The 13,380-nt window shown below is 35.9% G+C and overlaps 1 protein-coding gene across 2 annotated transcripts in view; it reads right to left on the minus strand.

The window, feature by feature from the left end:
• FBN2 (fibrillin 2) overlaps positions 1-13,380 on the minus strand; it is a 231,373-nt gene that overhangs the window by 143,324 nt on the left and 74,669 nt on the right. For both annotated transcript variants that reach the window (XM_079144676.1, XM_079144675.1), the window contains exon 7: positions 9,531-9,656. In XM_079144676.1, coding sequence (XP_079000802.1) covers positions 9,531-9,656 — 126 coding nt within the window. The remainder of the gene's footprint in view (positions 1-9,530; positions 9,657-13,380) is intronic.

A 13,380-nucleotide genomic window follows, 5' to 3' on the forward strand; every position in this document is an offset into this window, starting at 1 on the left:
TCATATATTATAATATATATCATATATGTAGATATTATATATATTATATATTAGATTATATAGAGATTTAAGTATATATCTACACACATATATATTTGTCTGTATATATGTGTATATGTATTTATATATTTATATATCAATACTATAAAAACTATATATATAAACTCTACACACAGATATTAGCAATTTATTTTGTTATTTTATTTGGCCTGTACTAGTTTTTTGTTCACTATGAAACTGCAATTATTTAGCAAACAAAACTAAAATTTAGTGAATAATTACATAGGAAGCAAAATGAAGCCATTATTCAGGAAGCAGTGGAGATACATTTCAGTTCATATCTTTTCTTTACCTCCTTAAAGCAAAGTTCAGAATGTTCATCTGATCCTTTCATTCCAGGATGGAGTAAGTTTTTCTATCATTAACACCACCTAGTTTTATTTCTCTGAGAAAGGTGTTTTGGAGGCTCTCAATTTTTCCAGTGATCTTCAGCAGAAACTGAATTGCAAGAATCATGTGAATTACTTTACCATGCTTTTTTTTTTCGTATTTTTTTTTAAAAGGATTTAAATATACAATGGCACTGGGGAAACAACACTGCTTCCCAACATTTGGGAAAATTTTCCTGAATCCAGTAAAGTGCAATTTCCTGACCACTGTCTTATGCTAAATAAATCAAGTCCTCTGTGTCTCAAATGTCCCTTGCTGTAATTTGTGTGGAACTGGGGCAGGAGGAGTAAAAACAGGCTGAGACCAGTCAGGAATTAATGGATAATCTTAAATCCCTAGTTCTACTTTCCGTCAACAACATGAGAGATAATTTGTCATTGCCTGTTAATACTTTTATCAGAATAGGCAAATATATTCTTCTACAGGTGAATCTTGTTATGCAATTTTTTTGTTAGTTTTTTAAAAAATTATTAATTGGAAACTACTAAGTTTTCTCATTGAAATTATATGTAAGGACTCTCATTTTTTTCTATGGCATCCTTGCCTCTCTAACAAACACCTAGTGTCAAATGCTTTATCTTATGTAATGTGCATGAAAACCTCAGGCAGAAAACACGGCTCTTGTGCCTACTCTGAAGGTGCACAAGATATCTTTAATGAGTCTCTGACAAAGCCATAGCCTTTAGGGGTGGAGCTGAGCAACTGTACTGATGAGGTCCCATCAGGGGCTGTGGGCACCCTGCTCTCTTCCCTTCCATACCTATTTTCTGAACTGTACAAACTTAAATTGTCATTTCTCTCTACAATTTTCCTCTTGTTTAGGAAGTTAAAACTTTAAAAATTAAATTTGTATAAAAACTTTAAAAATTAAATTTGTACAAAAGAAAGTTAAAATGTGATCTGGATGCTTCAAATTTTGATTCATGACAGATCAAAGCCTTCCTTTTTGTTGAATGATCTTTTTGAATATGTATTTTTTCAAAGATTTCATGTTCATATTGGTGATATTACCCACTGTGCTTCAAATAAAGAACTCTTTCTCCTCTAGGCTTCCACAGGAAACTGTGTGTGCAACTTTCCATTTTGTTTAGGTTGAAATTAAAGGAATGATGTTATTTTAGAACTCCCCATGAAATATTGCTGTCAGTTGACCAGTACTGACCAGGTGGTGTCTAAGTTACTTAACACATGTGTTTTAATAGTGGAAGTCATTTGTGGGAAGAAATGAAAAATGTTTATATTGGAAATTTCTGATAAGTGTGCTAGGAAGTGATAAATGCTAACTTTGTCTTTGTGTCAGCTCCGGCTGCTGCTGGCTATTCCTCTGGAGTCTCCATCACTCTACCCTGCTGGTCTATCCTTAGATGCAACATTTCCATTTAGGAGACACAGAAGGGGCATCTATAAAATCAGCTTGAGGACACAACTGCTAGTTAGCCCTGTCCAAGTGGTTTATAGAGGTAGAAATGCTTCCAATTTCTTTTTTTTTTAATTAATTAACTAAATAATTTATTTTTATTTGTTCTTTTTAGATATACATGACAGTAGAGTGTATTTGACATATTATCCAATTTCTATTTTGGATTCTACTCAATACACACTTCCCAAATGAATTTGCACTAAATTTCAGTGCCACTCAATTCTCAGCTGCCCATTATAAAAATGAGTCTTTACATCATAAAAATTACATTTTTTAATGTGAAGAATTTTTACTATCAGCTCATCTGACTAGGTGATGGTCTTTAATTTTTTGCTTTTGGTAATGTATTTGCATGATACAAAATAAGAAACTTAGGCTGGGGCTTTCAGTGAGAAGACTCCTTCTCTCCCTTTCCCCATCAACCATTTTCCACTTTCTATGATATTTAGACGGATTTTCTAGTATTTTTATGGGAACATTTTACGCAAACATAAACAAGAAAACACACATGCTTTTATCATTTTATGAATGTGTTACAACTTACTTTTGTCAAGTTACAATATATCTCAAACATGCTTTTACATAAATACATAATGTCCACAATCTTTTTTAAAGGATGAACAGTTTCCCACTGTATGCATGTTTTGTAATTTAATCACAGTAGTCTATTATCCTATATATGTTGTTTACTATGTTTGGATATTACAAAAAAGGACCAAAAGAATAACTTTATTAAGTTCGTCATTTATTCATTGAGTGTGGACAGGACACATTCCCAGAATTAAAACTAATTAAAACTAAGAAATTAAATGGCATGTACATTTGTAATTTTGATAGATAATATTCCTGACCCAGTTTTATATTGTCTATTGTTCGAAACCCTCACCAATAGTTTGCCATTGGAATTTCTATTTTATCAAAGGTAAAGAAAGATACCTCAATTTTGTTTTTATACTTCTTACTCTAAGTAGGATAAACATGTTTTAGTATATTTAGTAGTCCCCGGCATTTCCCTTGTTGTCAATAATCAGTCACTTTACATCTTTGATTATTTTTATTAGATATTTTCCTATTGATTTGTAGAATTTTTTCACATATGAAATATCTGTCCTGATTTGTATTATGGGCTGTAAATATTTATCCCAGTTTATCAGGTTTTGTTCCTCCTAGTAGTGTTTTATTTCTCTTATTGCCATAGAATTTATTTTATATTGTTGAATTTACAAATTCGTTCCTCTACGTATCTTTTAGGTTGGCAAAACATTTGAGATATACTTTCTCAGATCTAGGACTGTTTAAATATTTCCATGATTACTTTTAACATCACTTTTTAAATTGATGTTTATATCTTTGATTCATTTAAGACTTATCCTGATATAACATGTGATGTATACATCCAAGTTTAGATTTTTAAAAACTACGTCTAGAATTAGGTGTGGAGGTGCACGCCTGTAATCCCAGTGACGTGGGAGGCTGAGGCAGGAGGATCAAAAGTTCAAGGACAGCCTTAGTAGCTTAGGGAGGTCCTAAGCAACTTAGTGAGACCTTGTCTCAAAAATAAAAAGGGCTGGGGATGTGGCTCAGTGGTTGAGCACACTGGGTTCAAATCCTAGTACCAAATTAAAAAAAAAAAAAGACATCAAGTCATCTCAACATCACTCACTGCATACTCTGTCTTTCCCTTTTTGATTTAAATACCACATATTTACATATTTGCATTCTTTTACTGGAATTTCTACTGTGTGCCTTTGTGCTGTCTATTTATATGTTAGTACCATAGTAATTTAAATATTTTGCTTTTAAAGATGTTTTAGTGTCTAGAAGGGCTAATTTTCTATTCTTTTTTAAAAAAACTGTTGTCCTATTATTTTGAAACTATTTCTTTAGATTATTACTATTGACTCCCTACAGCAAAGGAATATGGAATTGGGTCAGTTTCCACTTCCTTACCCTTACTCTTGTTTTTTAAAACCTGCAACTAAATTCTAAAGTTACAGAGACTGGATTAGTTTAGCACAGAGGTACAGAATAAATTTTCACTGTAATGAACAGAAAATATGACAAAAATCTATTAAGTGAATATTCAATACATTCGCCAGAGCGGCAGCAGAACACTCTTCAGAAAGGTTTAACTTTTTAAAGAACTGGCTCTTGTGGGCTAATCTCCCAAAGGCTCCCTGGAAACCAGTTAAGTAGGACACTTAAACCAGGTAGGCAAAATGACTTAAACCAGTTATGTAGGAGGCTTGAACCAGCTAGGTAGGAGTGCCTCAATCAGGTAGAGGGCAGAGTGGTAGATTTGTCTGTAAACCGCCAGTCCATGCATCTGCCATCCAGGATGACCCAGCGGAAAGATTTACCCAAAAATGAAGGCTCAGGAGAAGAAACAGAACTGAAGACTAAGGTTCCATATTTTTTTCAGCCGATAATATCAGGGAAGAGAGATAATACTTTTTCCAACCAGGCAGCTTAGAAACGCCACAGCCAGTGCCATGACCACCAAACTGGATTTATTCTGGCTGTGCGGCTATCCCAAGGTCTGACCACTACACACAATGGGCAAGGGCAAAACTGCATCCTATTGCTGCTGCTATAGCCATGAGGTCCCCTCTCCATGCAATCCTTGGCTGGGGTGTGAGTTTCCTGGTTATTCATGGTTTGCTCAATAGCACTGTCTAAGAGCAAGAGCTCTGGAGTGAAAACCAGCAGACTAGAATTCTGGCTGTGCCGTTTCTTACCAATGTAATTTTGAGAAAGTTACTTGGCATATTCGTGTCTCAGTTTTTCCATCTGTAAGATGGGTTAATGATAGTAACTGACCTTACATCTTCTGTTGTGAAGATTGTAAGAGAAGAATATACTAAGTGTTTGGTGACTGTTAGCTTTTATAACTGGTGCATATAATATGCTGGCTGAGTCAGGCAAGAAAAACAGTCAAAAGCAATGTAGTAAGAGACAGGAATAATTTGTTATAAGGACAGAATATAGTTTACGGTAGGTAGCACTGGTTTTCTTATTCAAGAGATAGCGAATACATATATTCAAACTAGTGTTATAAAGTTCCTTTTAAAGGATTTGCAAGATAGTTTTTAAATGGGTAACTTCACAAGTCTTACCTATTTTCAATGTTAAAAATCCTCACTTTACTCTCCCTTTCTATAGGTGATTTTCCCTTTGAGATACAATGTATTTATTATTTATTTTAAAAGTAATATGTTTGATAATATGAGCAAAAGTGGTAGTATGAGCAAATACTTCTCACTTTAGTACAGAAAGTTTATTTTTCCTGGTTTACCAAAGCAGAGTTGGAACTGTAGCAAAAGAGACTGCCAAAAAGTTTTATGAGCTTTATGAGCCTAAATAAATAAATACACTTCTTGTCACAAATCACAAACAACAAAATGCTGCCTTGGGAGAACAAAGCTTAAGACTCTTCAGAATAAATTTAAAACAATTATCTGACAGATTAAGAGCCACTGATGGGAAATTTTCCAATACCATGAGGCTCTCTTCCTGTCTCCCATATAAGCCAGGAAAGAATAATTAGCTCAAGGAATTTCAAAGAGGGTACAGTCTGGAAGAGGGGATTGTGAAGGACATCTGGCACATACCTGTGCTTTATTCATGTGGACCAAACTTCAAAATAACACCTTTTCAAAGAGAAAAATGCTGGACAGTCTTCAGAAGTACTACTTCATATTGTTTTGACGTGTCTTTTTTTCTCTTCTTCATTTAGATTAAATGGATATTTAGCCTAAGTCTAAGTCTAAGTTCAGTAATCTTCTCTTTGGATGTGAAGACAAGTTTGATTCTACCAAGAATCATTTTGTCAACTGTTATGACACAATTAGGAAATGAGATTTTTGGAACCAAACCAGTCTAGGAGAAATAAGATATGATTTTGGTGGGTATCATTAAGAGGTTTTATGGAATTTGGCCCCTAAGTGAAGGGGGGAACCCCCAGATTTTCCTACACACACACACACACACACACACACACACACACACACACACAGATGTGGGGGGTGTATACTACTTTCAGCTTTGGTCTCAGATTACAGCTTGCATAGTAGTCTACACCTGACCATGGAGGGAAATGGTCTTATAGGAGAATCTACCAGACAAATGACACAGAATACAGTAAGCCCCCATGACAGGCATCAATTAGGAGATGAATGCCACCTGCATAATTTCTTAAAAATTTAAAATAAACAATATATGCTCAAACAAATTTTCAGCAGACCAAGCCTTTCACTGTAATATTTTAGTTAAAAAGACACCCTGATCAATGAGCAGGGGACAGTTATTCTTTTAGAAAGAGTGTCTACAGGTCACCAAAAGGGACACTGACAAGAAGATCTAAAAACGCCAAACTGCATTTCACATTTATGCTCTTGGGTCTCTCAATGGCAGTCAGAGCAAAACAAAATTCTTAAGAAAATGAAAAAATGGCCAGATGAAGGAAAAATTCCTTTGCTGAAGCCCATTATCCTCTTTGCAAATACAATTTTATTCCTTGGCCCACATTTGCCTTCCTTGTGGATATCCTACCCAAGACAAATAAATTAACTTATTTACATGCTATTCCCAATTAATCACCATGTATTTGTAAAGAGTCTACTGCGTACTGTATGCTGTTCTAGGCACTGGAATACAACACTAAATGAGACAGTCTCTTTCCTCAAGGATCTTATTCAAGGATTGGAATGGAACAGTCAAAAAGAACACATGAGATATCAATAACATAACTCTTAAAAAACTATAAATACAGAGAAGAAAGACCAGTAGAACAGAGGAAGGGGAACAGGAGAGGGAGGAGGGGAGGGAAATGGTAAGTGCTGGGGACTGAATTGAAGAAAATTATATTCCATGATTGAATAATTATGTCAAAACGAACCCAAATATTATGTATAACTATCATGCACTAGTAAAAAATAAATCAATAAGCTAACTTGCAATTTCTTAAGAATATCATTTTCAAAAAAAAAAGAATACGATTTTCCTAGTCACTCAGATCCCAAATGCTACAGTTATCTTTTTCAGTTTTGAACAGATGTACTAATTTAAAGACTAAAAACATTTTCTTTAGAGATGTTCATTGCTGTATGAACAACATATGAAATGTACTATAGTAAAAGTAGGAAAGCCATCCTTTTAAAATGGCTCTTCCAATAATAGTATATTTTGTATTCACATCATAATTCACAAAAGAAATTAAAATGCCTTACACTTTGTCAGTCAAAAATCATTGCTACAGTTATATTTTATTCAGAGCAAGCATTACATTTTAAATTTATTTATTTTGGTACTGGTGACTCAACATAGGCTGCTTTACTACTGACTTACATTCTTAGTCCTTTGTATTTTTTGAAACAGACTCTAAATTGCTGAGGGTCTCATTAAGTGACCCAGGCTGGCCTTGAATTTGTAATCCTACCTCAGCCTCCTGAATTCCTGGGATTACAGGTGTGCACTGCTACACCCTGCAGTAACTTTAAATTTATGGCAATAGTTTTACAGTCACCAAACTGCATAAACTGATGACCATTTAAAAGCTGTCACCAAGTAAAGCAACAGATACAATACACTACAAATTATATTAATTTCATACATAAACATAATTTATTCTTTTATAGAAAAAAACAAAAGCACCAAAATAAAGTTGATAATAACCACTTTTAAGGTATATCTAAATAAATAGATATGGCATATATAAGTATGACATATACAAATAAAGCCTTCATAAAACCTTTTGATTTCAAATTCTAATCTCTAATTGTTCCAATTCTGCTATTCCCCACAAATTCCAAATATTAAATCACATAATTCTTTCTGGGCAATGGTTAAATGGACTTGGCTGCCTGGGCAGGAAGTAAGGAAAGACATGACTGAATCCAGGGCTCTGGGTGGTGCCTACATTACATCAATAGCCCCTATTCCTAAAGAATATAGACAAGTACGAATAAAGAGTTGCACTGTCTCTCTACAAACTCTGGCTTGGCTCCGGATGTTGTTTTGATGAAATGTGATGTAGAAAAGGTTTATTCAATTTTCAACTAAGAAGAAATCCATTGTTGGATGTGTAATGGAAATGTCACAACCACTACTCAGTCAGTGGCTATGCCTTCTTGCCTATGATCAAATACTATTTTTGGTCCTAAATACACGAACCTTGGATCTAGTTTGGAGATTATGCAGAAATAAAAAGGGAAGGGAAGTAATAAAAGTTGAGCAATAAAATCAACCCCCAAAAAGGCAGGAGATGAAGAAAACATAGCAAGAAAAAGCAAGGAAACAGCAGCACGTTTTCTGCAGATCCCTGAATTTCTGGTTCAATTCTTGTGTGTTAATTCAGGTAATTCCCATTATTTCCCCCATCTTCCAACTATTTTTCTTAACCTTTCAATTATAGGTAGACCTTAATGATCAACATTGTACTGGGGCAGAACAAACAATTTAGGCATTCTTGCAAAGAGTTTCAGAGATTATTTATTTGGTCAACTACATTAATATCACCTTTTTTTTTTTTTTTTAACGTGGAGCATAAAATTAACTTGTAATGATATAAAATATATACAACTATAAATATCAATTTGGAAATGACAATAAATGAACTGGAGCATTTGGAATATATAGGATAATACATATCCCATGGGTCCACAGGATTATAACTCACAGTATTGAAGCAATAGCATGTATATGATGCCCCTCAAACCCTTCCTCTAATGATATAGTTCACACTCCGGTTTATCTTGCATGATAAACTCTAGATTTTGCCTTTCCCATTTTTTTCTACGGAGATGGGATGAGCAGAACTCTATAACCAAGCAATAAAAAATAACCCCAAACACTGCCTTTTAGAAAGAGGGAAAAAATTAAGTTCACAAGAGTACTTATGTCATAAGAAAATAAGGGTATACTTTAGTTTGTTTTCAGAAAACTAACTTGAAAGAAGTAAATTGATTTAGGTAGTATAATAACTGAAAAGTACTCAATGCTGCTAGAAGCATCAAAACTATTCTAAATATCCAAATATAACAAGTGAATTTATTTTACTTGAAGAATGCTGGCAGAACTTACCTTTTGATATCATAATCCATATTTGTATTCCAGAAAAATACTAATTTATATCTATTTGAACAAGCTATTCTCTCATACATAGTAATTTCCAAGTCCCTCCTAAGTTAATTATGCTTTTTAATTTGATGGACAGTCAAGCAACCATATCAATATTGGACATTATAAGATTTTATTTTGTAATACATGATACAGTGCCAACTACTAAAATCACTTTACACATGATGCTATATTTCACTTGGACCAAGTTTTACCCAATTTTAATTTCTGGAAAAATTTTCTAAGTGAAAGTTAAACCTCTTCATTAAGGAAAAATACAAATGGCTGAATTACTCCCATTCCCACTATAGCATAGCAGCTGAGATAACAACCTAGATGCAAAACATTCATTGGCTCTCTCCAAATCAAACCCTTTAAGGCTATGGTACACACACCAAAACCAAAATACTATAGGTCATACCCATATATCCATACTAAAATAAAGAATTATGATTGAGGTCAACAGTCTTCAAAATTCCAAGTCATATTTTTCTTACATTAGAATTCAACAACAAGGCTTATTTCCTGAAGGGGAGACACTCACCTTCACATTTCTGAGTTGTTTCACTCTGCTTGTGACCAGCAGGACATCTGCATTCGAAAGAGCCCACTGTATTGATGCAATTTCCTCCCTGGCATATTCCTGGAATGGCCTGGCATTCATCAACATCTGCAGAAAGAAAATATTTTGAACATAGATACCACTGGTTTTCAGAATATCTATACATAGTTCTTTGGTGTATAAAAGAAACTCAGTTGTTCTTAAGAGAATGGGGTAAAGGGATAGGTATGTAAAGAGATATGTATGTATGTTTAATTTATGTAAGAGGTATTATGTTATAGGTCTTATTTTGTTCATTTTTCTTTGGAGATTTTAAGGTCCATCTGTGTTGTTATGTGGACAATCTGTTGCTTTGATTTTTACAGAACACTTCTTAATGTTTTCATTCTCCTGTGAGGGGCACTTTTAACTTCTCAGCACCTCAGCACATTATACAACAAATGTCCTCACTGTTTGCTTTGTTTTGTTTTGGTTTTGGTTTCTTGTGATGGGGTCTCACTGTGTTTTCCAGCCTGACCTCAAACTTGATGTTCCTCTTGCTTCAGCCTCCCTTGTAATCCTCCTGGGCTACCAGTGAGCACCATCATGGCTGGCTCCTCACTGTTTCATTATGGAGTTGAACTGACCCCGGACTTTGAAGACCCAGAGACTATCTCTTTGCTGTAGATGTAGAGCAGAATTACTGGATCATAGGGTATGTGTGTACCAACTAAGAATAGTGTCCATAAGAATGGTTCTTCAGAATGCCTGAAGCAGTCTATGCTCCTCTTCTGTTTGTGACTATTCCTCGGTTTCCTTTTTGCTGTCAGCAAATGATATTAGTATCCAGTACAATAATTTTTTTTACCTAACAATTGTAAAGGGATGATATTATCATTATTTTTAGTAGTTTCTCTGTTTACTAGTTTTTGTTAGTGGCTTATTAGATTTTTTATTTCCTCATCTGAAAGTTGCATGTTTATATCCCTTTAACATTGTTATAGTATGATTACATGAATGGTATGAATCTACATCATGTACAACCATAGAAATGCAATGATGCACCCCATTTGTGTACAATGAATCAAAATGCAGTCTGTAAAGAACAAAAAAAAGGAGATCCAAGATGGCGGACTAGAGGGAGGCTGCGTTCCTTGTCGCTCCATAACTCCAGTTTCAAGCAGAGAATATCTGTTTCTCGGTGAGGCAGTTTTTGCTGCTTATTGATCCCCTGCTATTTACCCCATTTGTCTACTGTGATCACCTGCAGTCTGCCAGCATATCAATGCCTTTTTTGAGTGCAGATTGCTCACTGTCAGGCGTCTATCATCCGCGATTTGCCTGCCTCTCACCTGTCCATCGTCTGCCTTACACCTATCCATCACCCAACACACGAGGTTCACCTCCCGATCGTCCGACAACAGTCAGCAAACTGATCGCCGACCACCAGTGGAGCACCAGCTGCCTGCTGTTGCTTGGAAGTTCACTGCTACAGTACCTGCAGATTTGATTACACGTGGTTGCTGCCATTTTGAGACAACAGCCAGGCCCTGTAGGACCCCTGGCCGGACTGACTGAGCCCCGTCTCCAGGATCCCTCAGCCCGACCGATCACTCCCTGCCACTGGGGCCCTCACATCGACTGACTGCTCCCTGCCGCCAGGACCCCCAGACCAACTGACTGTGCCCTATTACCGGGACCCCAGATCCCAGATCCGGCATCCAGGATCCCATAACCACACCAAAGACACCAGACCTCCAGGACCCCTGCTGGACCGGCCGCATCCCGTCTCTAGGACCTCCAGCTGACCACATCCACCCCTGAGCTGCAGCTCCCCATTTGCCAACACATTTCAAAGCCAGAGTGGCCATCTTGGATAATCCTGGAAGCCAGAGCTCTGATCTTTGGGTGGGGCAAATCCCATCCTGCGACGCCTGCTAGAGGCTGGAAGCTCATTGTGAGGTACCGCTCATGCATCAGGCTACTGAACACTGGGAGGTTTCATTAGTATATGACTATTATACTGTAGATTTTCTTTTTTCTCCTTTTTTAAAAATTTAAGCTTTTATTTCTGTACTTTTCTTGCTCTCTTTTCCTTTTGTTTACCTGTTCCCTCAGAGTCTCTTTCTCCCTTTTTTGCATGCTAATATCCAATTACTTTTGATTACACTCTCACCCTTTCTATTTTCTAGAACTTCTTATATTCTTTTTTTATCCCATTAACAGCCACATTCTACATCCCTCTGCATCTTCTTTGTCCTCCATTAGAAACTGCAGACCTTATTGCAAACCTGTTTGTTTTACCAAAGATAATATTTGAACTCATACTGTTTACTATGACAATTTTGTTATTGTCCCCATAGGGGCTATGTGGTCTAGGATTGCATAGTGTCTGATTTTGGGTCTAGGATTGCATAGTGTCTGCTAATATTGATCTCCCCTTAAAGAAAAGGTTTTGGAAACCTACAGGCCACTATAAGCCTATAGGGGGAAATCTGCAACACCCCAGATCTGCACTGCTAGAGGGGAAGATACATGAACAACATGAAAAAACAAGGGAAGAAAATGATCCAAACAAATCTAGATTCTATATTAATAGAATCCAATGACAGTATGTTAGAAGAAATGTCAGAAAAGGACTTCAGATTATACTTGATTAAGATGATTCATGGAGCAAGGATGAGATAAGAGAGCAAAAGCAGGCAATGAATGAAAATACCAATAAGCTGAAAGCTGAAAGAGCACCTGAAGGAAGCAAAAGATCATTTCAACAAAGAGATAGAGATTCTAAAAAAAAACGGAAATCATTGAAATGAAGGAAACAATAAACCAAACAAAAAACTCAATGGAAAGCATCACCAAAAGACCAGACCACTTGGAAGACAGAACCTCAGACAATGAAGACAAAATATTTATTCTTGAAAATAATGTTGCCCAAACAGAGAAGATGGTAAGAAATCATGAACAGAATCTCCAAGAATTATGGGACATTATGAAAAGACCAAATTTAAAAATTACTGGGATTGGGGAAGGCTTAGAGAAACAAACCAAAGGAATGAACAACCTATTCAATGAAATAATATCAGAAAATTTCCCAAGCCTGAAGAATGAAATGGAAAATCAAACACAAGAGGCTTACAGAACACCAAATGCAAAAAATGACAACAGATCCACACCAAGGCACATTATAATGAAAAGGTCTAACATTCAAAATAAAGATAGGATTTTGAAGGCTGCAAGAGAAAAGCATCAGATTACATATAGGGGGAGACCAATAAGGATAGCAGCCGACTTCTCAACCCAGAATCTAAAAGCTAGAAGGGCCTGGAACAACATATTTCAAGCTCTGAAAGAACATGGTTGCCAACCAAGAATCCCATACCCATAAAACTAACCTTCAGATTTGAAGATGAAATAAAATCCTTCCATGATAAACAAAAGTTGAAAGGATTTACAAATAGAAAGCCTGCACTACAGAATGTTCTCAACAAAATATTCCACGAGGAGGAAATGAAGAACAACAATGTAGGTCAGCAAAGGGAGGAACTACCTTAGAGAAAAAACACTCAAAGGAGAAACCAAGCCAACTTAAAAACTTAAAATAAGCCAAATGACTGGGAATACAAATCATTTCTCAATAATAACCCTGAACGTTAATGGCCTAAACTCATCAATCAAAAGACATAGACTGGCAGAATGAATTAAAAAGAAAGACCCAAAAATATGCTGCCTGCAAGAGACTCATCTCATAGAAAAAGATCCACAGACTAAAGGTGAAAGGATGGGAAAAAACGTACCACGCACATGGACTCAGTAAAAAAGCGGGGGTTCATCCTTATATCAGATAAAGTGG

The sequence above is a fragment of the Sciurus vulgaris genome (genome assembly GCF_902686455.1).
Source record: "Sciurus vulgaris genome assembly, chromosome: 6".
Taxonomy (NCBI): Eukaryota; Metazoa; Chordata; class Mammalia; order Rodentia; family Sciuridae; genus Sciurus; species Sciurus vulgaris.